The 23,222-nt window shown below is 47.3% G+C and overlaps 2 protein-coding genes across 4 annotated transcripts; one reads left to right on the top strand and one right to left on the bottom strand.

Moving 5' to 3' along the window:
* Window positions 1-1,571: 1,571 nt before the first annotated feature.
* LOC126047362 (membrane progestin receptor alpha-like) lies at window positions 1,572-10,255 on the top strand. 2 transcript variants are annotated; one of them, XM_049820905.1, is made up of 3 exons: window positions 1,572-2,155; window positions 3,924-5,402; window positions 6,809-6,891. In XM_049820905.1, the coding sequence occupies exons 1-2, from the start codon at window positions 2,078-2,080 to the stop codon at window positions 5,001-5,003; spliced, it is 1,158 nt and encodes a 385-aa protein (XP_049676862.1). In that variant the 5' UTR covers window positions 1,572-2,077; the 3' UTR covers window positions 5,004-5,402; window positions 6,809-6,891. The 2 variants fall into 2 exon arrangements, with proteins under 2 accessions (XP_049676862.1, XP_049676861.1); XM_049820904.1 differs by lacking the exons at window positions 1,572-2,155; window positions 3,924-5,402 and adding exons at window positions 5,980-6,348; window positions 8,791-10,255 and having other exon boundaries at window positions 6,809-6,944.
* Window positions 10,256-11,431: 1,176 nt separating this feature from the next.
* Window positions 11,432-23,027, bottom strand: MTFR1L (mitochondrial fission regulator 1 like). Of its 2 annotated transcripts, XM_049820907.1 has the most exons (7): window positions 22,911-23,027; window positions 21,835-21,939; window positions 21,018-21,127; window positions 19,998-20,209; window positions 16,660-16,972; window positions 13,959-14,163; window positions 11,432-12,489 (listed from the first exon to the last, which is right to left on the bottom strand). In XM_049820907.1, the coding sequence occupies exons 1-6, from the start codon at window positions 22,923-22,925 to the stop codon at window positions 13,989-13,991; spliced, it is 930 nt and encodes a 309-aa protein (XP_049676864.1). In that variant the 5' UTR covers window positions 22,926-23,027; the 3' UTR covers window positions 11,432-12,489; window positions 13,959-13,988. The 2 variants fall into 2 exon arrangements, with proteins under 2 accessions (XP_049676864.1, XP_049676865.1); XM_049820908.1 differs by lacking the exon at window positions 13,959-14,163.
* Between the last annotated feature and the right edge of the window lie 195 nt (window positions 23,028-23,222).

Here is a 23,222-nt window from a genome sequence, read left to right as displayed (position 1 = left end):
GAGGCTTAAGTGATCACTGGTTCAGTTCCTATAGACAAGATCAGCCATAATTAGCAATCAAAAAAAAAATTGGCTCTTCATTTTAATGTATTTCTTTACCTGCTGAGAAAGGACCAAGTGTCCCAAATACTGTGTGTGGGTTTTCCCCATCTTCTCAAGGGGTGGGGGAGGAGGATGACAGCACTGCCAAACCCCAAATGGTGTTAAGAGCAGAGAGAGATGTTAAATGTGAGTTTTTTGACTTGCCAAAGCTGTCAGATCGCAGCTCGGGGCCTTCTGTTCCCTTGTCTCAGTTCTGTTTTATGTGGCTGCCTGTGTTATTCTTAACTGGAGCTTAATGCCTGGGGCCTGAGCTGGGTCTGGTTCCTCTGGGAGCTGTGGGGGGGGAATGAGATTGGGGGATGCAGATAGTGAAAGGATGGCGGAGTAAGGGGAGGGGGGAAACTAGCATGGAGGAGATGGTGCTCAGGCAGGAAAACAGTAATGCCCTCTCTGGTAGGGGAAGCTGGACTATGGACAGGTTGCTTTAAAAAAAAAAAAAGAGAGAGAGAGGAAAAAAAGGACGAAAAAGCAGCTCTGCAGCTGTATTTCCTAGGCTGGGCAGCCCAGCCCACGGTAGCAGGTTACAAAATGAGTGCTGGCCCTTGTCACGGGTGCGGTGGGGGCAATGGGAGAAGCAACGATTCAAACCAGCATTTGGGGATGGCGGGGGGGGGTCGGCACAGAACCCCCACCGGTTTCCTTCCATCTCCCCATCTGAGACAGGTCAGTCATTAAGGAGAGAAGCCCAACCCGGATGGAAAACGGCGCATCCTCCGTGCGCTGCCGCCTCCCGGAGCCGGGGACCCTGCCCGGCGGAGCCGCGGCCGGGGGGGGGGGTAAGCGGGCACGGAGGGCTCCGGCGGGGACGGGGCGGGGAGAAGCCGCGGCAGCCGCCGGTGTTGAAGCCGGGGGGGGGGGGGGGTCGGTGCGGAGGTGCAGCCCGGTTCGGCGGGGAGGGGAGCTACGGTGGGCTCAGCAAGTGCCTTGGTGGGAAGCGGGGGGGGGGGGGGCGGTTGTCCCGGGCAGCAGGTCGTGTCGGGGCACCGGGAGGGGAGGTCAGGGTCCAGGGCCCCAGGGATCCTGACCTCCAGCTGCACCCGTGTCCTGAAATACACACCACCACCCCCCCGGGGGAAAAAAAAAAAAAAATATTCCGGGAGGGGCAGGGATCGGTCCCTGGCTGCCCAAGAAGGGGTTTTGGCAGGGCTGGTGCTGCTGTTCTGCTGGGAGGGAGGAGAGGCTCGGTGAGCCTGTGCTGAGAAGGAACAGATCTTCACTTAAAAGAAAGGTATTTGTGCTCTAGAAGGCTAAATATAGATGTAGGTAGGGGAGCAAACAGGCCTGTCAGCAGCTGGGGGCTGAGTCTGTATCATTAAGAAAAATTCAGCAGGATGGGTGGATGCTGCTTGAGAAAAGAAACGCTCCTGTAGGATATAACAGGCAATGCTATCCACACCTCGTAGGTACGTGGAGGTTGTTATTCAGGGTACAAGCCGGATTAATGATTTCCAGCACTGCGCAGGATGTGCGGCGTTTGTAACTGAGCGTTGCTCAAGGCTTCATAGCTGGGAAGAGCTTTGCAAATGAAGTCCTGCTGCAACAAGTTTTGGAGGACCTGATGTAAACACCGCTCCCTTTCCTGCCTCCTGCTTGGCTGCTCTGAACGCAGCTTTTCCCGCTGCTTTTGCCGCAGCATTTCCCTGAGCAGAACCAGGGGTGACTTTCCTATAGGAATTTGTCTTCTGGCAGCCGTGAGGGGGGTCAGACACAGTCTGGAGGTGAGCCCCCTCACCACGTACCCAGGTGTCTTCGTGGGCAGCAGCAGCCCTGGCACAGAGGCAAGTTCCCCGAGCGGCAGAAGGGCAGTGTCTTTTTTTCCAAACAGCCCATCGAATTTTGGTCAAAATAGCTTAACCTTGGAAGTTCTGCTTTTGCCCACGTCTCCCCGGCAGGACTCGAGGCTGTTTCAGTTCAGTGCAGCAGCCGCAAGTGCGGAAGAGGTTTATGAAGTTAATTTTTCACTGGCTGCCTGTGTATGTTGCAGTGTTGCAGGAGGGTTTACAAGGCAAGCGAGGGTCAGGATTGCCCTCTACGAGATACTGCCCTGAGCCAGGTGAGTTGTTTTTGGTATGGGGCCTGTTATAGACGCTCATGACAAATTGGAGGAGCCAATTTGTAGTGAATAAAAAGATCGAATTTATTAGCAAGCGATAAGAGAGCAAAACAGCGCTGGGCGGCTGGGGAGACAGTGCCCTGCCAAAAGCTCGCAACTTTGTTATAGTTACATTCCTTATATACAGTTCACGCACCCCTTTCTTGCAAGTCTCCGCCTTGTCCCGCTGCTTCTTTCTTCACTCGTGCAGGTTTGTTACTAGGCTGATTCGGTCGATCTTCTCAAGGACGAGTGTCTTTTGATGTAAAATGTCTTTTGATGTGGCGAAGTACAGTCTTGGCATAATTAATCCCCTTATCTGGTAAATTGTAGTTGTTGTCTTTTTCTTCCTTATCTAGTAAGTTATAGCTGTTGTTCTTTTCCCTCTTTAGTTAGTAAGTTATAGCCGTTGCCCTCTTCCTGTGACCTTTATGCACCGTTTAAGCAAGCCTTGTTACTTACACAAGGTATCTGTTAAATCTCAATATGTCTCTTCTCCCTTCCCCATTTCATGAACAAAGTTAACTCGTTCATTACAGGGCCTCTTCAACCAGGTGAGGTGGGGAAAAAAACACTCAAGAGGGAAGCTGAGCAGCGAACAGCCAGTTTTTATCTGTGTCTGTGTTCCTCAGCTTCAGGCAGGCATGAGTTACAAACCTCTCTACTCCATTTTGATTAGGAAATTACAGAGATTTTTAAAATAAACAGTTCCAACCCCTCCTCCTCCTGTTCCCAAACTTTGAAGAGCTCTTCCTGTCTGAGCTGTCCCTGAAACGACTGCGCTTGCCAGGAGTTGAGGCGTAAATCAGCACTGCAGCTGGACAGGAGTCGGGCTGTTTTCTTCAGAACTTGTCTGAGCGAGAGCAGGTAAAGAGGGGGGGAAATCTCATTTTGAGCATGTTCTGTTCAATATGTTTTTAAGGCTGCGGTGACAAGGCAGAACAAGCCAGTAAGGCTGCCTTTATCTTGGTGAGGACAGCAGCTTCAAAACTGTAAATATGGAAGCGCTTGTTCGCAAAGATTACGCTGCTGGACCTCAGTGATGCAACAGGATGAACTTACTTGAGCCGCGTTGTTTTTGTGCAAAGCCACGTGGAAAATCAGGAGCTGAAAAAAGACAGTAAAAACTCGAAACACAGAAGTTGTGTCTTCTGTTACTGGTGTTACAGTTATTTATGTTCTCGGATGCACCCCTTGTGAGGCAGAGCAGGTTACTTCGCTGCTTGTGGGAACGCGGCTCGTTGTTATTTGTAAAGATAGATGCTGCAGATAGTTTAAAAGGGGGAAACTCTGGGCTGCTCCTGGAGAGGGAAGTTTGTTTGGGATGTTTAGTTTGTTTAGCAGTTCCCAAACTGCTGGGAAGGGGTGAGCTAGGAACTGATGTGTCCTGGTGTGTTAATTATTGTGTCAATTAACCCTGTACTGGTGTCCTCTACCTCTGTACTCCTCCAGACAGTCTGTCGCTTGTGCAGCATGCATGGGGCACTCCAGGGGTTCTTAAATCTCCCTTCAGCCTCCTTCCTATTACTATTTTTGGTGATTCTTTTATTTCAGCTATAATGAGGCCATCCTCCAGTCACGCATGATTTTACGTATCTTTGAAAAAAAAAACAAAACCAGACAGAGCATTTAAACGGCCCCTGCTTGTTGATTTGGGTTGTTTTTTCTTTTTTTTTTTGGGTAAAGTCACTATTAAACCCCACAGCAAAACTTTCTTTCCGTCCCAAAGGTGGTTCTGTACGGCGGTGTCCTGGAGTTTGGCTGCATCATGGCAACGGTCATCACCGAAAAGCTTAGCCGCCTCTTCATTAACGTGCGGCAGGTCCCTCAGCTGATGGCCCCCCTCTCCCCTTCCACCGTCAGCAGCTCGGAGGTGCCGAAGGTCTTCTGGAAGCCCTACATCCACACCGGCTACCGGCCGGTGCAGCAGACCTGGTGCTATTACTTCTCGACGCTCTTCCAGCAGCACAATGAAGCCATCAACGTCTGGACCCATCTGGTGGCAGCACTGATCCTGCTGCTGCGGTTCCAGCAGCTCTCACAGCGAGTGGATTTTGGGCAGGACCTGCATGCCCAACCCCTCCTCATCATCATCGTGGCGTCCATCACCTACCTGACGTTCAGCACCCTCGCTCACCTTCTGCAGGCCAAATCCGAGTTCTGGCACTACAGCTTCTTCTTCATGGACTACGTGGGGGTCGCCATTTACCAGTACGGCAGTGCTCTGGGGCACTACTACTACGCTATCGAGCCAAGCTGGCACGAGAAGATCAAGGGGTTTTACATGCCGGCGGCCGTCCTGTTAGCGTGGCTGTCCTGTGCTGGTTCCTGCTATGCCAAGTACCGGTACCACCAGTCCGCTCGCCTTCTGAGCAGGCTCTGCCAGGAGCTGCCCTCCAGCCTGGCGTACATGCTGGACATCAGCCCCGTGGTCCACCGCATCTACACTGCGCCGCCCTCTGAGCGGGCTGACCCAGCCCTCCTGTACCACAAATGCCAGGTGCTGTTTTTCCTCATCGGTGCCTTTTTTTTCTCACACCCTTACCCTGAGAAGTGGTTCCCCGGGAAATGTCACTTTTTTGGGCAGAGCCATCAGATTTTTCACGTGTGCCTGGTACTCTGCACGCTGGCGCAGATCGAGGCGGTGGTGTTGGACTATGAATCCAGGCGACAGATCTATTCCACTCTTCAGGGTGATTTGGCACATAACTTCTCTGCCCTGTGCCTCTTCACTGTGACCTGCTCTGTCCTCACAGCTGCTTACATGGCCCGGAAGGTGAAGAACAAGTTGACCTTCAAGGAAGATTAAGAGCCCTGAAGGACAAGCAGGTGACCTTACCTGAATGATTCATCTCCAGCCAGCTGTGGTGATGCTGGCACAAATCTGGCCACAAACTTTGAGGAGAAAAGGAATGAAATGCTTCAGGAATTAGTGGCCTCTATAGGGAGGGAAAGCAAGAGCTGCATTTTATGCTTTTTTAGTTCAGAATTAGTTCCAGCTTGCTCTTAAAATGGTACACTGGTTTAATTCACATATCTGAATAAACAGTGGGAACAAAATGTTGTTAGTGCTGCAGCTCTGTACTCTTAACAGTGGTGGGCTGGGAAGGGCTCTTGGAAGCTACCAGGTCTCAAAGCAAAAACTAAGGAGCTGCCATCTGGCCCCCCATTAGAGGTGGCAGAGTCTAACCTGTGGAAACAGACTGAGGTGAGCTTGTATAAACCACAAAGAAGGGTAGAACATTTATTTAATATCATTTCAGGCCCCTTTTATATGACTTGGGGAGTTGTACAGAGCTATCCGTGTAGTGAGAGGACCCTGTCCCTTACCTGGTGAGAGTGTGGGGTTGTGAGAGAGGGGGAAAGTGCAGTAAGAGGAGAGATGGAGAGAGTGTGGCTGGGCCTGAGCCCCAGTGCACCTCTGCACAGGGACCTCTGCACCCCCTGGGGTGGATGAGGCCCTCTCAGCAGGTGCTGTGTGTTGGCTGCAATGGTTTGAAGCATGCAGCCTGTGGCTGGTAAAGACAAGATTGGGGGGGGTGGGGGGGGTGGGGGTGTCAGGGCTTGAGTTGTTCAGCAAACACCTGGGCTGGGGGCAGGAGAGCATCAGGGAGAGGAAAAACCCCAGGTGTGTTGTGCTGCTCGCCCTCTGATCTGCACAGCAGTCCCTGTTTCTTCCCTCCCCCCCCCATCGTTGGCATCTCTGCAGGCACTTGTCCCCATCTTGCCGAGGAGCCTCTGGCGCCGGCCGGCCAGCCGCCCCTCTCCCGCCGCCATCAATCTCCTCAGGGAGCCACCGCCCCGCCGCTTTATATAGGGCACGGCCCAGGGTGGGCGGGGCTCGACCTGCCGCTCATCCCGCCCAGCCGCTCGGATTGGTCCCTCTCTCCCACGAGCGCGCGCGGTAACCGTTGGCGGCCGTTAGGCGGGGGCGGAGCCCGGGGCGAAGGCGGGAAGAAGGGAGCGGGGCCGGACCCGGCGTCTGAGGTAGCGCCCCGGTCCCGGCCCTTCCTCGGGACCCTACTGAGCTCCGCGCTCCGGGAGACGGCCCGGTGCCGGGGATGAAGCGCAGGCGGAAAGGCGACGCAGCCCAGCAGGCCGAAGCGTGTGATGTCTGGCTGGACACCGCCGAGCTGAAGCAGAACGCGGCGCAGGTGGGGCTCGGTGTGTGTGGGGGGCCGCTGCAGCCAGGCGGGATGTGCCCAGACCCCCGTCCCGAGGGAGCGTGTGTTTCCCGGGGTGGTGGAGGTGGGAGATGCTGTGGTACTGGGAGTTCGGGGTGGCTGGCAGAGCGAGGCTGTGAGTCGGGTGCGGTGGGAAACTATTTCAAGAGGCGTAAGGGGGGGTTAGCAAAGCTGGGACGGTGCAGGATGGCAGGGACAGCCTGCAGCCTCCGTCCTGAGCCCCTACTGCTCGGGGTGACCCTGCTCGAGCAGGGAGTTGGACAAGGTGAGCTGCGTGGGCCCCTTCCAACCTCAGCCGTTCTGTGATGGTGTCACAGGAAGAGCTGGAGCATTTAAACAAAGGTGGGATCTGTGCCACAATGCTGGAAGAAGGGTAGAATTGTTTTTAGCGGCCTGTATTCACTTTCCACTTGTTTCTTTCCCTACCCAGCCTCCTGTAGCCAAACCAAAAGCACCTAGTCGAATTCTGGAAAGGAAGCATGTCTCGGTCGCTTTCACGCAGACAAGAGCCTCTCAGCCACGCACCAAGCAAACCATCATCTCTGCCTTCTTCAGCACTCGGACAGGTAATGGGGAACAGCGTATGGCCCTGTAGGACAGTAGTTTCAGGCCATCATAAGAAAGCCATCTTGCTTTATTTCTTGGCAGCTTTACTAGGCAGAAAAGTGGATTTTCTAGTGAAGAGGGTAAAGGTTAAAGGTTTGAAGTCCTAGAAAGGATTGTATTGTGATGTTTAATCTAAATGCAGGCACCTTTTACAGTCTTAGACCAAGTAGCAGCAGTTGTAGCTAGTCTTTGCTGGAGAGCAATCTGAACTGTAAATAATGCACCGGGCTTTACTCCCTGCAAAACTGAAGTTTTTCAGTGGGATGCTGGGACGCCTGGCTCAGCCTGAGTGTTGACACAAACCATCCAGGTGGCAAAACATCCAGTTTTGGGTTGCCCGATGGTATCACATAAAGCACAATACAGTCAGGAACACCACTTCAGCTGGGGCAGGGCACGGTCTGGGCAGGATCCTGCACTGAGCCCGGCGGTGTCCTGTGAGCAGCTCTCCCTGCTCAGAGAAAGGGCAGCATGCAGAGCGTTACATGCCAGGTTTTCTCTAAACGAGGGCAGCCCTAAATTGTCAGTTAAATAAATGCTCTTGGAAGAACATTATAGCTGGAAGAGAAAATTAATGTTATGTGGTTCAAACAACTTCCCTGTAAGGGGAATCAGTGGGAGGTGAGTGAGGAAAGCTTTTTATGAGGGGTTGGACAAAGCATTTTCTGAAGAATACAGTGTTTAATCCTAACTGAACCAATGAAGGAAACACAAGGGAACTGGAATATTTAAGCTAATTAAGCCAGCTCACAACCTCTGGTGCTTTTGAGGCTGCTTTTGTGCTCTGGAATAGAAGAAGCTGGGATTTGTTTGTGGGTCTCAAATTAGCAAATATAGAGAAATGAAACAGATGCAGGAACCAGCAGTGCAGGATTGTGTAGTTGTTTGTATATTGTAAATTGTGTAATGGCTAGTTTATCAACATTGAAATAGTTTAGCAATAAGGAGATGAGAGGAAGCATTACCTAAATTGTACAATTCAATTATTTGACAGAATTTTTGTGTTGTAACAGGGCCATTGATGGTTTTTGCTTTGGATTCGTTATTCCTACTCCTTTTGAATGTGTTGTGTGGTCTCCTCTTTTTGTCGTTTCATTCCCTCGATTGTGTTCACTTACTCACTGTGTGTGTTTGGATTCACCAAATGCTGCGGCTGTTTGTCAGAGATCTGTAGGATTTAAGATGCTGGAGTATTTCTTATCTGTTTTTTGGTTTTGGTTTGGTTTTTTTTTTTTAGCTTATCCTGAATTGATGAGTTTGTATATATTGAGGTTGTATTAAGTTTTATATTAAATGGTTTCAGAAGCAAACGTGGGACTTGATGCCTTCTTCAGGTGATGAAGGCAAGCTGTAGAAGTTTCACTGTGGAGTTTTGTGGGTTTTTTTTTTGTTGTTGTTTGGTTTGTTGTTTTTTTTTTCTTTGTAACTAACTGTTGACCTGCTGCTTGTAAAGGCAATGTCACAGGTGAACTGCCTGGTAAGCTGAGAGAAGGAAGGCAGAGAGGCCAAAAACTGGAGCAGCTGGAGATGCAGTTCTTGCATCTCACTTAAGGGAAGCTCGCTTAGTTGAACTACTCCAGTGTTTTAGGCTGCCATTCTATGGCAGGCTCAGCAGCACAAACACAGATGACCGTGAGGCAGCAGCAGTGCTAGTCTGGTGTAGAACAGTCTGTGTGGTGCTACTTGAAGGAGCAGTAAAGCGGCAGTTCTGAGTCAAGCGTCAAGGAATGGTGCTGTGGGTAGTGACTAACCCCCAAGAAATGTGTGTGCCAGCTCAGGCTTCAACCAGTTCTGTGTTGTTTTCAGATGAAAAAGACAAAGAAAACTCCAGGTCATCTCCTTTCATCTTGAATGAAGACTGTAAAGAAAAAGGTGTTTCTTTGCCTGCCTACCCTGTGAAGATCTTGGCTTTGCCACAGAGGGAGGAAGCCCAGAAACAATCCTTCAGAGCCGAGGAGGTGATGGTGCAGGTTACGCCCCAACGTTGTGCACAGAAAGCAACAGCCTCGTCGACTCCTTTGCCAGACTCTTTGGCGTTAGAAGCAGAGTCCCACAGCAACAGTGAAGCCTCCTGTGGGGCGGGAGAGGATTGCTGCTTCTTCAGTTTCACCCAGGATTCAGAGGGCAACCGGATCATTGCTCACAGAAATGAGTCTGATGTATTTGCTGGAGAAACAGTTTCAGCAAGTGGCAGCAAAACTTCAGACTGCGGGATAAACAAACAAGTGGGCCAGCTGTTCCTGAAGGTGGCAAAGACCAGACTTGATTTCCAGCCAAGACTTAGTGCAAACCAGAGTAAGAAACCACACCAATTGAGTAGTGTAAATTCTTTAATTGATTTCTCTGAGACTGAGAATATAAATCCTACAATAGCAAGAGACAGTACCTGGGCTGCTGGCGCTTATTCACCTCCACAAAGATCAGCTAGAGCACAGCCTCTGAGAGAGCGCAGCCAGAATGCTGGTGCTGGTTCAGCCGAGGAGGGATGGGCCAGCAAGGCAGGACTGAGCAGTCCCTGCAGGCAGTTGTTCACCCAGGATTCCGAGGGGAACAGAGTAATCGCTCACCGCTGCCAGAATGTCCCATCTCCTCACAAGGACAACAGCAGCTCTCGCAGGCAGCTGCCTGACTCTCCCTATGAGGGCTGTTCCCGTGATGCTGCAAACAGGAGCGTGAGCAAACTGGGGGAGCAGGGGTTAGATGTGTGCTATGATTTACTGTTCACGCAGGATTCAGAGGGGAACAGAGTGATCAAACACTGATAAGTGACCTTGAATGGGTCGCCTGTGTGACCTCTTGTGAAGCCTCAGGAAAGCGTTATTTTGTAAGAAAGCGGTCAGAATTAGGTAAGTATACCTGTTGTTTCTGTATGTATGGTCTAGCCAGCCTATGTAGTAGACCCATGCAACAGCAGGACCTCTTTGTTCTCTGAAATTTTGCTTTAATAAAAATAAAATTTTGAAGAAGTATGTTTATAATGGTTTGACTGTTTCAATCATGATTTCAGCCTGTGTGGCTACTGTCTGGTGTTTATGTAACATGCTGCTGTCCAGCCTGAAAGAGTCCGCTGCTAACCTGTCTTTATTTCTTAGGATCCTGGAAGTCCAAATGTAAAGGTTTTCTAGGCTCAACTACATTCTGCTTATCTCAGAACCGCGGTTGTGCCAGCCCCTGTACGTGACAGCTGGTGTGTGTGGCAGTAACGGGAGGCTCGTGTTTCAGCTTGCGTGTCTGCAGTGGTGAAAGATGCACCTCTGCTAGCTGCAGGTGGGATCACAGCACTGAACTGCTGTTGCCAGACTTACCAGAGATTTAAAGTGAGGAAGACTGACAAGGGAGGAATTGAAACAGTGCATCTGTTCTGGTAAGTCTGAACTGTAATCCTAATGTTGAATTCATAGCTCTTTCACAGGTGGGGATGCACCTAGATGGAGCGGGGTGTGCCTGCGAGGGCTTACAGCTGCAGGTTGATGCAGTTGGTCTGGCCCTGGTGAGGTGAAAAGCGGAGCAGTGAGTGCTGCGGACTGGAGTAAGAACTGGTCAGTATTGGTTTAAATGCGTGTGACAGCTGCTGCTGAGTCTCAGTAACAGCAGTGGTACTTCCCCTACACGGCTTGTTCAACATAATCCCCTGCTTTTGGATACACTAGGGTTTTGGATGGGCATGCTTTAGATATTGTATCTGTTTTAAAGTGCAAGGAGCAGCTGCTCAAAAACCCCAGGGGTCACAAGCAGCAGACAGCAGAGTCCATCTGTGACCATGATCACCCTCCAGAACAACAACCTGCTTTGTCAGCAGCAACCACCCACTTCTTTACTCTTTTTTGTTGTTGTTTTTTAAATGTTGAGTATTAACACCATAAGTGTGGCCATTTGAGACAGCTTTACTTTCCCATTGGGCCAGAATTTCAGTACAATAGGTGCAACTGGAGTTATGTCATAGTCCAGAAGTTAATTGTGCTGATAAGCTCTTACATCCAGCCTGCACATGGAGCACGTTCCCAGGAACAGGGACTCTTGCTTACAGCTCCATCTCCCCTGTAGGCAGGTGTATTCCCACCACATCCTTATGCAGAGGAGCCTTACTGGGACAGGGAGAACGATCCCATCATCCAGTGGCTCTCGGCGTGCATCTGAGAAGGGAAGAGCTCTATCAACTCCCTATAAAACTGATTAAGTCTTAAATTTCTGCTCTTGCTCTCTGGGTGGCCAGAGGTAATATAAGCCTCTTCTCTCAATTCTAAGGTGGAGATGATGATTTAATTTTTCAAGGGCCAAGGGCCTGGTGGATTAAGAAATCCTTGGCATCTGAGTGCATTTGTCTGCAGCACCATCAGCCAGTGCTGCAGCAGCTGAAATTCCATACACACCCCCAACCTCCCCCAGATACAAGCACCACTGCTGACATGTTTGGACATCTGCATGTTAATAAGATCAAGGACAACCATTGTCTTATTAAGGCTCCATTTTATATAAAGGAAAAAAATCATACTTTAAATACAACCATGAGGAACATTGCAGAGAATGTGTAGCTGAAGGATACCTCTTCAGTTAGTGAGAACTGTAGCCATAGACAATGCCAAGTTCCTTCTTCCCTTTTCTCAGATGACAGCTCTTGTGGTGGGTGCTTGATTCTTAGCATTGGTGGTTCAATAAATAGACTTTTTGAATGCTAAATAAAATACATTATCTGAATACAAGGACTATTAATGAAACATTAAATTACTGGCAAGAAATTAAGGCCATTCTGTCATGCAACTGTGGGGATAATTTGTGAGTTAAGAAATACCCAGGGCATACTAAAACCCGCCAGCATCCCTCAGATGTGACTGAGTGGTTTGATCATTGGCTGCAGTTTCATCCTACCACTGGGTCACACAGAGTTATTGGGAAGACGTCTTTTACCACTGCGTTTCAACAACCTCCTGAACACTGAAGACCTGGAAGCATTACTTAGCTTATTCTCAGTAGCTCTGTACCATACTCAGAACAGAGAAAGAATGGGATGTTTGACATCCGTTTATACTAGCAATGGTAACTAGTTATATTGTAACAAGGCCGTTAGAAGTTAATGCTTACTTTGAACCTAAGGAAAATTGTAGGTCAAAAGAACGTCATCCAGCAGCACGCATTGCACTCTTTAGAAGATCCTTATCAATAATCAACATCAAAATACAGGTGGAAAAGAACTTCCATCTTCTTAAAAAGTTTTTTCTTAAATGTAACAATACATGGAAAACACATCAAATCCGTAGGGTCTTTCCTAAGTAAGTGTCCAGTGCAGAAACCATTTCTAATTAATAAAAGAGGCAAAAGGCTCAATCCTTAGGAAGGCAGCTACTGTGGAGAAAATTTTGGGAGCATAACACTTTTGCTTACAGAGTTTAGTGACAGAAACATCATTTCTCCTTCAGGGCCAGATCTTCATCCTTGAGAGCAAATTTTCTTCTCAGGACTTCTGCTATAAGAACGGCCGGGTCTTCCTCCTTCATTGAAGTTCGGTTTCTATATGGAAGACAAAAGCCCAGTGTATTAGTAAAGAGAAGTGTCAAAATTGATGCTTTACAGCTCTGGTTAGAATCTTTTCAGCATTTTTCTGCAGCCTTTATCAGCTTTTGTCACAAGTGGAGAAGGTGCAAGAACACCACCACAAAACAAGAAAAAGCAGCTAAAAATTCAGGCCTTTCATGTTGGCTTAGAAAACCTGGAGCTCATTTTGTGGATCAAAGAGTATCCTGAAAATCTCAGCATCAACGCTCTTTATAATTCAACTGTGTTAATAACAAGTAAGTAAAATAAAGCTTCATTAATTATTTACAGCCTACATCCCCTCAATATAAATCTACAAGTGGTGTGGTGTTTGAGTTGAAGTCCTGGAAGTATTTTTTTTCTCATTAATTTTGCTATACAATGGATATATGCTTTCATATTTAAATATGGGTAATTACAGGTGTTTTAAAGGAGGGCTGGTATATATTTCCCTCTGCTGAGCTACTGCACATGACCTTTTTCTGGAGCATTCTGTCATCAAAGCATCCTGCCTCAACTTCCAACAAGTGCAGACAAGCAGTTCGCATTAGAAGCGTTAGTGAGGCTGTCTTACAGGAAGCCAAAACCCAGTTCTTTTTCCTCAGGTATCATGAATTGCTCACTAAGGTTTTGTTTAGAACCTGTACTAATAATTTCAGAGCTTAACTTGTTTGGTTTTTTTTTTTTAATAGCTGCAGTCCTCCTTTGGTCAGAAAACATTATGGGTGTTTTAAGCATTCCTGAAAGAAAAAATCCTCACAGAGTATTTCCGTATGTGTTTGGGAGGGGCTTGTTCTCAAATTAACACTGAAGGCTTTTGGTAAGCTGTGTAAGATGCCATTGAGCACCCTGCACTGGTAACCTGTAGCACAATGTCAGATTTCTGTCTGATGCAAGTTCTTAATTTACAGTTGTATAAATGCATCACTATTTAAAAGATGACTTTGTAGCCAGAAGCATGCCTTTCACTTCATCCAGACAGAGCCCTTCCTTCTGAAAAGGGTGCAGAGAGAGACCAGAGTACAGGGTCTGGAGGCCTCCCCAAACCCTTCCTTCCACACAGGCAAACCTGAGAATTCAGAGTTACCCCAGTATCCGTCAGCTGCCTCCGAAGAGGGACAGGGGGAAACCAGAGCAGCCAGAGGCGGAGGCGACGCTAAAAACAGTGAGGAGAGACAGCAATGACCCAGCCTCGAGCTGTGCCGATCACAAGGATGAGTGAAGGGACAAATAACCCACACCAGGGTGAGGAAAAGAACCTCTTCTACCAAAGGGTACAAGTGTCCTACAGCAAGGCACAACCAGCAGCAGACCACGGAGCACCAGCATTCACCTTCAGTGTCTCAGCCCTTTATAGCCACTCGAAGGGCCAAGGGAATAATCATGGAAAAATGAAGTTGTTCAGTGCTGTAACAGGTAGTACTTACAAGTCAAAGTGTACTCACAGTCCAAGCAGCTCCTCACGCTACCTGTCTTTAACCCCACACTGAGCGCACGGCCCAGCAGGCACACCACTCAGCCACTCCCCTCGCAGAGGGCATCACAGACACTTTAACAGGCTCTATTTCACATTTGTTGAAACATGCACATTTCTGCAAGCGTTTCTCACTCATTCCTGAAGCTTCCAAGGTTGTGTTTAAGCACCAAGTCCTAAACAGGAGCATCAGAGAAGCATCTATGTAGTTATCTCATTAAGCATCATTTGGTACCTTCATCCATTTAAAGAGTACATGATCCTTTTAAGTGTTACACGTGCTGCACACCTACACTAGCACGACTGCTCTGAGTAACCCAAGGGCATGTCCACAAGGTGAGTACAGCTGCAGAAGCACGGGGCTGCTCTCACAACTGCATCGACACTGGAGAATTGTGTCTAGGAATTAAACCTCATCAAGTAATGAACAGCAGTAATTTATTTAATGCAATTTTTCAACTACCTGTGATTCTTCAACCAGCTTTAATCTGTAGTAACCATATCTGAAAACATCACTGTTGCACATAGGAGGCAAGTCAGAGGCTGAGATAGATAAACAGACGAGAGGAAAGCAGTTTGGCTCCAGCAAGAAACAGTCTCAAGCTTTTCTGTTAAAATGTTCCTAGCCTTGACGCAAGCAGCAACAGCAGAAGCAGCAGGTGTGACCCAGCTCCCGGCGAATCGGTCAAGCTGTCACAAGGGGAGAAGGGTCCTGGTGACTCGGTTCTTTTGCTCACTCCGTACCCCAGGCAGGAGGGATATGGAAGCTATCCCCTTCCCCCCCAAGTATTCTACAGTACAAAATCCTTGCTCTCCCCCCTCTCCTGTAACATTAAAAAGAATCAAGGCTGTTGGTAAATCCTTCCTTTGTGCACAAGCCATCTCTTCCTCCCACTCATTTACACACCTTCTCTCCCAGAGTAACAGCAAGATCAAACACCTTCATTATTAGTTGTTCTCATACATTCTGTTGAGGAAATTGAAGTCAAATTGTGACCCATTATACTGCAACGTTCCCCGTCACCTACATGCTGCTTTTCACAGCCTTCCTCCCAGTCAGCACTTGGCTCCTCGTGATTCGGCCAGTGCTGGCAGGAGCCTTGTTGGCATATCCAGGTGTGGATAAGAAATGCCTTGGATTTCCCTACCGTAATCTGTATTTGTACAAGTCTTTTTTCCCCTAAATAATGCACGTTTCCCTGTATTCATCTGGCACAGATGGTGGCAGTTTTCTTACCCTAAAAAGTCTGCTTCCACAGGAGGCTGACATACCAGTCTGCACTAATTACAAGATTGATAATTACATTGTTACATGTAAATGCTTAGTCCTAGAAGTACACGTTTCTAATAACGTTAAAACATTACATGTCACAACATGAAGCACCTGCAAGCTTTTCTGGATTTAACAGAGCCCATGAATGACCATTAGAATGGCACAGTTAGTTATACTCTTAACAGGGGAGTTACCTAAAGCCTAACTCAAACCCCTCCTGAGCCAATGTGGCCGAGTCACGCACAACAGCAGGTATTTTTCTCAAGAATTCTCTCTCCCTTTGCCTAATAATTCAGAATTATTTTTGGATGCTCAAAGCACTGCTTTGCAACAGACAGGAAGAAAGAAGAGGAGCGATTCATCTGTGGTCCATGAATTCTGCTTACCCCCCAGGAAAGATTACAGGCATTTATATAAAGCAAGTAAGTGTTTAAGATTTGAGTAATATTTAACACTTGGGAAAACAAAAGCAAAAGGGTACGCAGTGTGAATTATGGATGTGTAATACTGTACTGACATTCTGGATGCAAGCTGAACGTACTTCTCTCATTTGACTATGTGATTTTTTCCGTGCTGAGAATTTAATTTCTTTTAAACTGAATTAGAAATTGTGAACAGCCATCACACAACATGTTATTTTTGGCCAGGAATCTTACTCACACAACATAATGGCTGGATAGATCTTTGGGCTGAAAAATGTGGAAACTGAACTTTATCACTGATTTCACATGTAAAAGGAAGGCAGTACAGCTAACATTAAAGAATCTACTGTATCAGCTGGGCCATGCTGGGCCATCCTGCCTCAGCCATGCAGCAGCTGGCATGTCAGCAGCTTGAGGTGTTCTTATGTTCAATGTGTAAACTCGTCATGAGACGAGTGAAAACTCTGCCCATGCTCAGAGCTGGGCCAGATGCAAAACTTGAGAAGCTGAAAAGCTCCGTGTGTTAATTCCTGTACGTGCCACGCTGAAAAAGCTGCTGAGCTTCCCAACCGCTTGGGTCTGCAAGATGGTCTAAGCACCAGCACCTGGAAGCACTGCAAGCAGAGAAAGCAGTGCAGCTCTCACTTTGAAAGTTGCCAATACATACAGTTCTGGGTTTCATCAGGACAAACACAAGCTTTTGTTCAGGTGAACAAGCTGAAACAGCCAAAGGTCATGCTAATCGGTTTGAGTTCCTCTCTATTGCTTTTTATCCAGGCAGGTAAGCCATCAATAAAAAACCCCAGAAACTAAGTGTTAGCAAGTTGTACTATACACAGGTATTTCCCTCCCTGTGAATCATGAAATATAGAGCAGCACCAACAAGCAGTGAATGCAATGTCCACTGTCTACAATGATCTGACAGACAAAAAAAAAAAGAGATAAAATAAAATCAAGAGAGTTCAGGAAGCACTTACAAGTCTTTGCTCTGCTTCATCCTATGAATGTCTTTAAGAATGCCCATCATGTCGGCAAAACTGCTGGCCTTCGAAAGAGACACAGAATCTTCCTCGTCAGGATCCTTTGGTTCTGGTTTACAACACTCGGAGGTTGTAGAACAAAGCATGGAGACTGACGGGAGCTCGGGGCTTTCGAGTTCTGCCTCCTCCTCTGTGATATCGCTAATGACAAAGGAAGTTGTAGATTGGAAAGAGGGTCCAAAACAAGGTAAAGGAGAAGATGCATTTGAACTTCCTGGAGATAATAAATCTGGTGTTAATGAAGCAGAAGCTGAAAAAGAAAACAATATAGGTGGAGACATAAACTAATACCAAACCACATAGGTGTTTTTTTTCCCCAAAACAACAAAATATAAGAGGCATCATCAGCCAGCCTCCCCCATGCTATAAGAAAACAAATTCATCATATTCTGTCACCCTCCACGTCCACGCTGCTTCCTGCGACACCGTGTTGCAACACAAGACCTTCTCCAGTACCTTTTATCCCACCAACCCCCTTATGTAACTCTACTCCTTTCATGCCCATCACCATGTCTCCCCTCCAGTTCAAACACTGCACTCTGTCCCTGCAGAAGTCGGGTAATGTTTACTTTTTCCATTTTTACAGATAAGAAATGGAGGAGCAGAGGTTTAGCTGCTGCTCAGGGTCACAGAGGGAGCCTGTATCAGCATGTAGGTCTTAATTGTCTTAACTTCCCTCCTCTTTTTCTTCATCACCTTGAGAACTGCTTGCCTTTTCCTTTCAGGCTCCTTCCCCCATAACTATTACACCTGGTGAGAATGCAGAGCCGGTTCAGGAGCTCCAGCATTTTGCACTAAATGGTCACAGCAATTCACTCTGTGACTGCAGGCATTTTGACCTGTTTTGCTCTCCATCACCATCTGTAAAATGAGAATAGCACCCATGTATTCCACAGGGAAGATGGGATTTATTTGTTCATGCTTTAAAGTGCAGTGGGGATAAGAACAGCTATAAAAATTCCGAGTGTTATTAAGTGAAAATGAGTTAGATATTTCCAGTGTAAAACACTAAGGGAAAACAACCAAAAACTCAGAAAAATGCTTAGTGCACATCTCCTTGAAAGAACCTTCCTGTATGGAAAACAGACTGTACCTAAAAAAATAAGCACTAATGCCCGTGGCCTCAAGAGTAAACTTGTAGATAGTTATCAATTTCCAATTAAGGGATTTCTCTAACAGTATATAATAAAGCAGATTGCACAGTATTTCTTTTTTGACATCAATCTTTCCAAAATAAGCCTGCTAAATAGTTATCTCCTTCATCAGATTACCAAGCTACAGCTAGGCCCTAAATCACAGCTCCCCATTATTGACTTAGAGGACACGAAGTCAATACGAACTGTTCTCAAAATGCCAGCTGATAACAACCAGGCACATTGCTGAGTAGAGAGGGAGAGAAAAAGGTATTAAATGATTAAATCATTTTTCTCCCATTTGGATCTCTAATTTTCCTCATTATTACTCTCCTTGAATTAAAATGGACTTTTCTAGCACACAGCTTGAGCAACTGTAGAGCTGAGACAACACTCAGAAGGAAAAAAAAAAAAATATCACAGAATTTCCCCTGTTCTTTATTCTAATTTGTTTGTTCCTCTGATCTTGCATGAAGAAGAAAGAGGACACAAGCAGCCTCTCTGAAGGGGACATCTGTGGTGCCTTGTTTTACGCTTATTCCCTGCAGAGTTGAGGGTAACGTGGCTCCCTCACCCCCAGAGCGGCTTCATTTTACCATGCTGCTGTAAGAGTCAAGTGGCATACACAATCCCGTGTACTGTGACAGGACCAAAGATGATAAGAAACAAGGAGATGGGTACTCTGTGAGTGTGCGTGGATCATCAGAAATACCTAATCTCATCTAAATGCAACTTTGCATGCTAAAACCATCCCATATATTCTCATGTGGCGGCATATATATTTACATTACTGGTATCAAGTAGATTCTTAAGAGTCCATTGACCACCCCACAGAACTGAAAAAGAACCCCAAATCTCTCACGCAGAAACCAGATTTCAGCTAAATCAAACACAACAACTCTGTTTCATGTTCAAATGTGTTTATGGCTCATGGATAGCTGGACTAAATTTACGCAGCCATTAAACCTGCAAGTCCCCTGGGGCTACAATAATCAGACAACAACGTCGTCTTTCGCAGATCATGAGAGATTTGGTCTCCTGCACGCACCACGCAGTGCAGCACAAAGTAGCAATCTGGGAATTAAAAAATATTTTCTTTCAGATGTAGTATAAGGAAGGTTTCATCAGCCACTATTACCCATTATAAACAGGAATTAACCTGCCTGATACCATTCCAAGTGTGGCACAATCCTCGGTTTTGGTTTGCTTTTTTTTTTTTTTTTTTTTTTTTTTTTTGATAATGGGAAGAATTATAGGACCTTCTTTCCCCTGGAAAGCAGCCATAATACAGCTGTCGCCTTGGTAACTGGAAAAAGTATTCTGCATACAAGAAACGCAGCTTTTAAGAAAAACTCTCTTCAAGAAGGACTAAATTCCTTTAGTTTGCAAAACTGTTCAATGTTTTTGAGTTGGGAGATCGACAACTCTGCCTTCGGAACACTCCAGAAATAGATACCAACGTATTTCTATCTTACTAGTTTCCACATTCTAAACCAGCTACTGTTGCAGCAAGACTTGTAGAACCACTTGGATTTGGATCCTACCAAATACCATCATATTTTCAGAGCTGACTATACAGGAAAAACCATGAAAGGAAGAGAAGTAAAAAGTCTTTCCTCACAGTTCAGCTTTGTGGCTAAGACATGGCTATTAACTGCCCACAATTTTACTAAAAGAAAGAAATAAATAGTTCAGCTAGGCTTTTCCCCAAATATCTTATTTGCTACAGAAACGGCACCGTCGTTTTTGTAACAGAAACAAACACTAACATCTCACTCCTACCCAAATCAAAATGCAACCTGCTCACTCCTGGCCAACTTGGAGCAGGAATGGCAACAATACACCAAATGTTTTAACAAAACAAGGTGCTTGAGATGAGAGTCGGCCTCTGGATCAAATGCAGTCACATAGTAGCACTTGGCATTTCTTAAAAACAAGCAGGGCTCCTCCAGTGAAACAGATGTGAACACCTAAACACAGAACCAGCACTGAGCTGACGCCAAAGACAGTGTCCCACCAACGGGAGCCACAGCTCTGCTGGAAAAAAAAAAAGGCAAGTCTGCTCTGTGTGGAGGAAATAACATGGTTCACTAATTGAGCTCTTCTTGTTCAAAAAACCCAAAAACCTCATTATATTCCTACCTGACTCTGCAGCCACTATTTTAGCTATCTGACTCCGAAGGTGACTCAGCTCATCCTGGAGCTCTGTTGTTCGGCTCAGTGCTGGTAAACCAGGTTTCTTCAAGGCGAGCAGCTTCTCCTCCTGCTTCCTCAGGTTGGGGACTGAAGCATTTCGCTGTATAACAGTGAAGGGACTCGGCTTCCACTTGTGCTTCAGCGGGCGAGTGTCACTTCTGCAGGACAAAAACCTGTTGGTCATTTACAAGGTCCAGACCCCTCCGTGACAACAATGCTCAGCAACGCTCTGCCTCCACCTCAGGACAGCAGAAGACTTCAACACAATTAATTAAGCCTCTGCACCGTTATGCTGTATGTACCACTGTATGTACCGCTGTTTAGATGTGCTGTGCTGCTGTATGTGCTATCTCTCCATTAAAGGAACAGAAAGCCTGTCACAGAAATCATGACCCAACAGCACAAGGTGTGGTGAGAGGACAGAGGGACAGAAGTCTGGGTGTGCTCACATGGTTTCAAGTCATTTCTCTGCTGGTAACTGTGTCTCCATGCCAGGCAGAGCACTGGGTGCACATGGGAAATGTTACCCATTAACTTTTGCCTCTGATTTCAAAGGCCATTTTATCTTTCAGAAGCTACCCATTACTATTGCCCTGCTTTAAAGAAATTCAACTGACCAGAACCAAACTCTTGGGCGTAGAACATTTCAATCCCGGGAGAACTCAACTCTTCAACTTTCTAACCAGAAAACACCACAAATCAGGGGGGTTACTCTGCACAGATCTTTCAGTGAGTAAAATATGGCACAGCATAGGCTCTTAGCAGTTCCTACAGGAATTCCTCTCACGGTCTTTTGTCCAATTTTTTGTTTCTCCTGTCTCTTGGGAAAAATGTATTTCAACATGCACCATATCAGACCTTGGGAGGACTGGAAGTTGTGATCGTGTGATCAATGTCCAGCCTATACTGTTCAAAATAAACTAGTGTATAAAAGTAAGGACCAGCAGACACAAAGAGGAAACCAACCTGACTCTGGCATATGTTTCTTCATCATCTGCTGCTATCCACACAATGTCTGCCAAGGTGGGGACTGGAGGGACATCATTTAAATAGAGCTCCGAAACATTTGGTAGAACCTAAAAAGAAAGTTACATTAAGGAGACAGTGGTGCTGTCTCCTGAAGCCACCCCAGATGTGCTGTACCGGCTGTCAGAGCCTTTCTCCCCTGCATCAGGTCTGCAGCTGCGTCTGTCAGATATGCAACAGCAACACCATTCGGCTCACGGGAACGTAGCGCTTGCATGCGTCGGCTTCTGCACATGTTCTTGGGCATGTTGGTGTGTTACTGTGCTCTGCAAGACTGAACAGCAAGGCAGCAAAGGGATACTTGATACAGCTTAGCATGCTGCCAAGGCCACGTGCAACACTTTGCCACTACACGTCCCAGCACTGTCCTTGAGCTTAAACAGTGACGTAAGCGTTTCCATAAACCCTGTTTTACTGTTTAGGAAACACAGGCCCAGAGGGCAGGGGGCTTGCTGGAGGTCACACAACAAAGCACTGGTTCAGCAACTCCATGTTTCTGTCTCCTCTAGCTTGCTAACCCAGTCCACAGACCCTATTTCAGGAGGTATTTTCCTCAAGCTGCCAACAATCACTTACAAAATAGAATTTCCAAAGAAAGAAATAAAACCCTCTTAACTATACAGCTACCTGAGTTTTGTGAATACAACTCTGCAGACACATGCAGTTGACAGAACAGCAGCTTGTGACAGCACCTTGCCTTGCTCTGGAGCAGCAGCTTCCTATACATGATCACCAGATCCCTTACGAATCTGCTTACCTCAAAGGTTGCTCTGGGACAGGGTTTTAAAGGGAGGTTTGACCCGATCCTCCTGACAACGCTGCGTGCTGAGCCATGGGGTTTGTTCTGCCAGATGGGGATCGTCTACAAGAATCCATGTGATATCATTAATAGTTTGAGTCAGTTACCCTTCTTAAAATTTATGAAATTGGAAACTGTGCTATACAATCAACTCAAGAGCTCTGATCTCTGAGTTTTTATTCGTTGAGTGGTACTTTTAATTGGGAACCCGCTAATAACTGAGGTTATTAGCTTATTCCATAAAACGGTGTTTCAGCTGAAAGTCAGACAGTTACTTAAGGAGCATTTTAAACACCAGTGGAGTATTTTCAGGACTGAAAACTAAAAGCACTCAGTAACAGACATTGAGCTCCAAATGAAAACATGCAAAAAGGAGAAAACCAGCATAACGAGGGGTCCAGGAGAAAAATTAAATCAGAACAAAGACTCGTTTAAAGGAACACTCTCGCTTCCACATGGTCTTTAATACAAGCAGCACTGATAAGACTATAAACATTTCTTGGATGACGGCAAAATGACAAGTGTACTCAATGAGAGGATGTTTTCAGCCTTAGAGGGTGTTTTCAGAAACAGCAAATGTTTTGGTGATCTCTGGATGCTTCTGAATTGGATTCAAAAGGTGAAGTGCTCTGTCTGTCCCTCTGCCAGTTTTACGGCCGTCACAGGCTCTCGTGACAGGAGGGAGCACAGGACTCCGGACAGCGAACGCCACAATGACAAACCGGAATCCAAACAGGTTATATCGCTCAGTCCACCAACAAATCCATTAATGGATTTATTGCTGGGGCTTGTTACGCATGCAATGCCTGAAAGTTGGTCTTACGCAGTTACATTTTAAATTCCTGAGGTGTATTTTAAATTGAATCTCCGAGCTGGGAGTGCACTGACTGCTGTGACGGCCCTCTGGCTACCGGCCACGGGAGAACTTGGGGTGGTGAGAGGGCCCGGGAGGGGAAGGGGGCCCGTGGGTGGTGGTGAAGGGTCCCGGGTGCCCGCCGGTACCGGGAGGCGTTTCGAGCGGCCGTTACACTTACGGAGTCCGCTGCCATCTCCGGCTCTGGCGGCGGCCGCCGGGGCGGGCTCAGCGCTGTGTGCTGCGGCTCCCGCGGGCGCGGACCGGGCTCATCTTACCCCGCTCCCCGCCGCGCTGGCGCTTCTCACTGGAAGACAGAAGCCACTCGCTGCGGGCACTGCCGGGGCCGGGGCCGGGGCCGGCTCAGGCCCACACGGAGTCCCCGGCGCCAAGCCAGACGCCCCTCCCCGCCACCCCCGCGGCCAAGCAGCGAGCCCCCGTCCCTCAGCCGGTAGCCTGAGGCGCGACCAGCCCCGCTCCCGCCCGCTGCCAT

This window comes from Accipiter gentilis, chromosome 17 (genome assembly GCF_929443795.1).
Source record: "Accipiter gentilis chromosome 17, bAccGen1.1, whole genome shotgun sequence".
NCBI lineage: Eukaryota > Metazoa > Chordata > Aves > Accipitriformes > Accipitridae > Astur > Astur gentilis.
This window is presented reverse-complemented; position numbering and strand designations above follow the sequence as displayed.

Bases quoted from the DNA above. Each gene is read 5' to 3' on its own strand.
- LOC126047362 (XM_049820904.1), top strand. From the start codon at position 6,256: ATGAAGCGCAGGCGGAAAGGCGACGCAGCCCAGCAGGCCGAAGCGTGT. The intron at 6,349-6,808 runs GTGGGGCTCGGT...TTCCCTACCCAG, and splicing joins TGAAGCAGAACGCGGCGCAG to CCTCCTGTAGCCAAACCAAA. The intron at 6,945-8,790 runs GTAATGGGGAAC...TGTTGTTTTCAG, and splicing joins CTTCTTCAGCACTCGGACAG to ATGAAAAAGACAAAGAAAAC.
- MTFR1L (XM_049820907.1), bottom strand. The intron at 16,973-19,997 runs GTAGGAATATAA...TTTCTTTTTCAG, and splicing joins AATAGTGGCTGCAGAGTCAG to CTTCTGCTTCATTAACACCA. The intron at 14,164-16,659 runs GTAAGTGCTTCC...GCTCCTGTTTAG, and splicing joins ATGAAGCAGAGCAAAGACTT to GACTTGGTGCTTAAACACAA.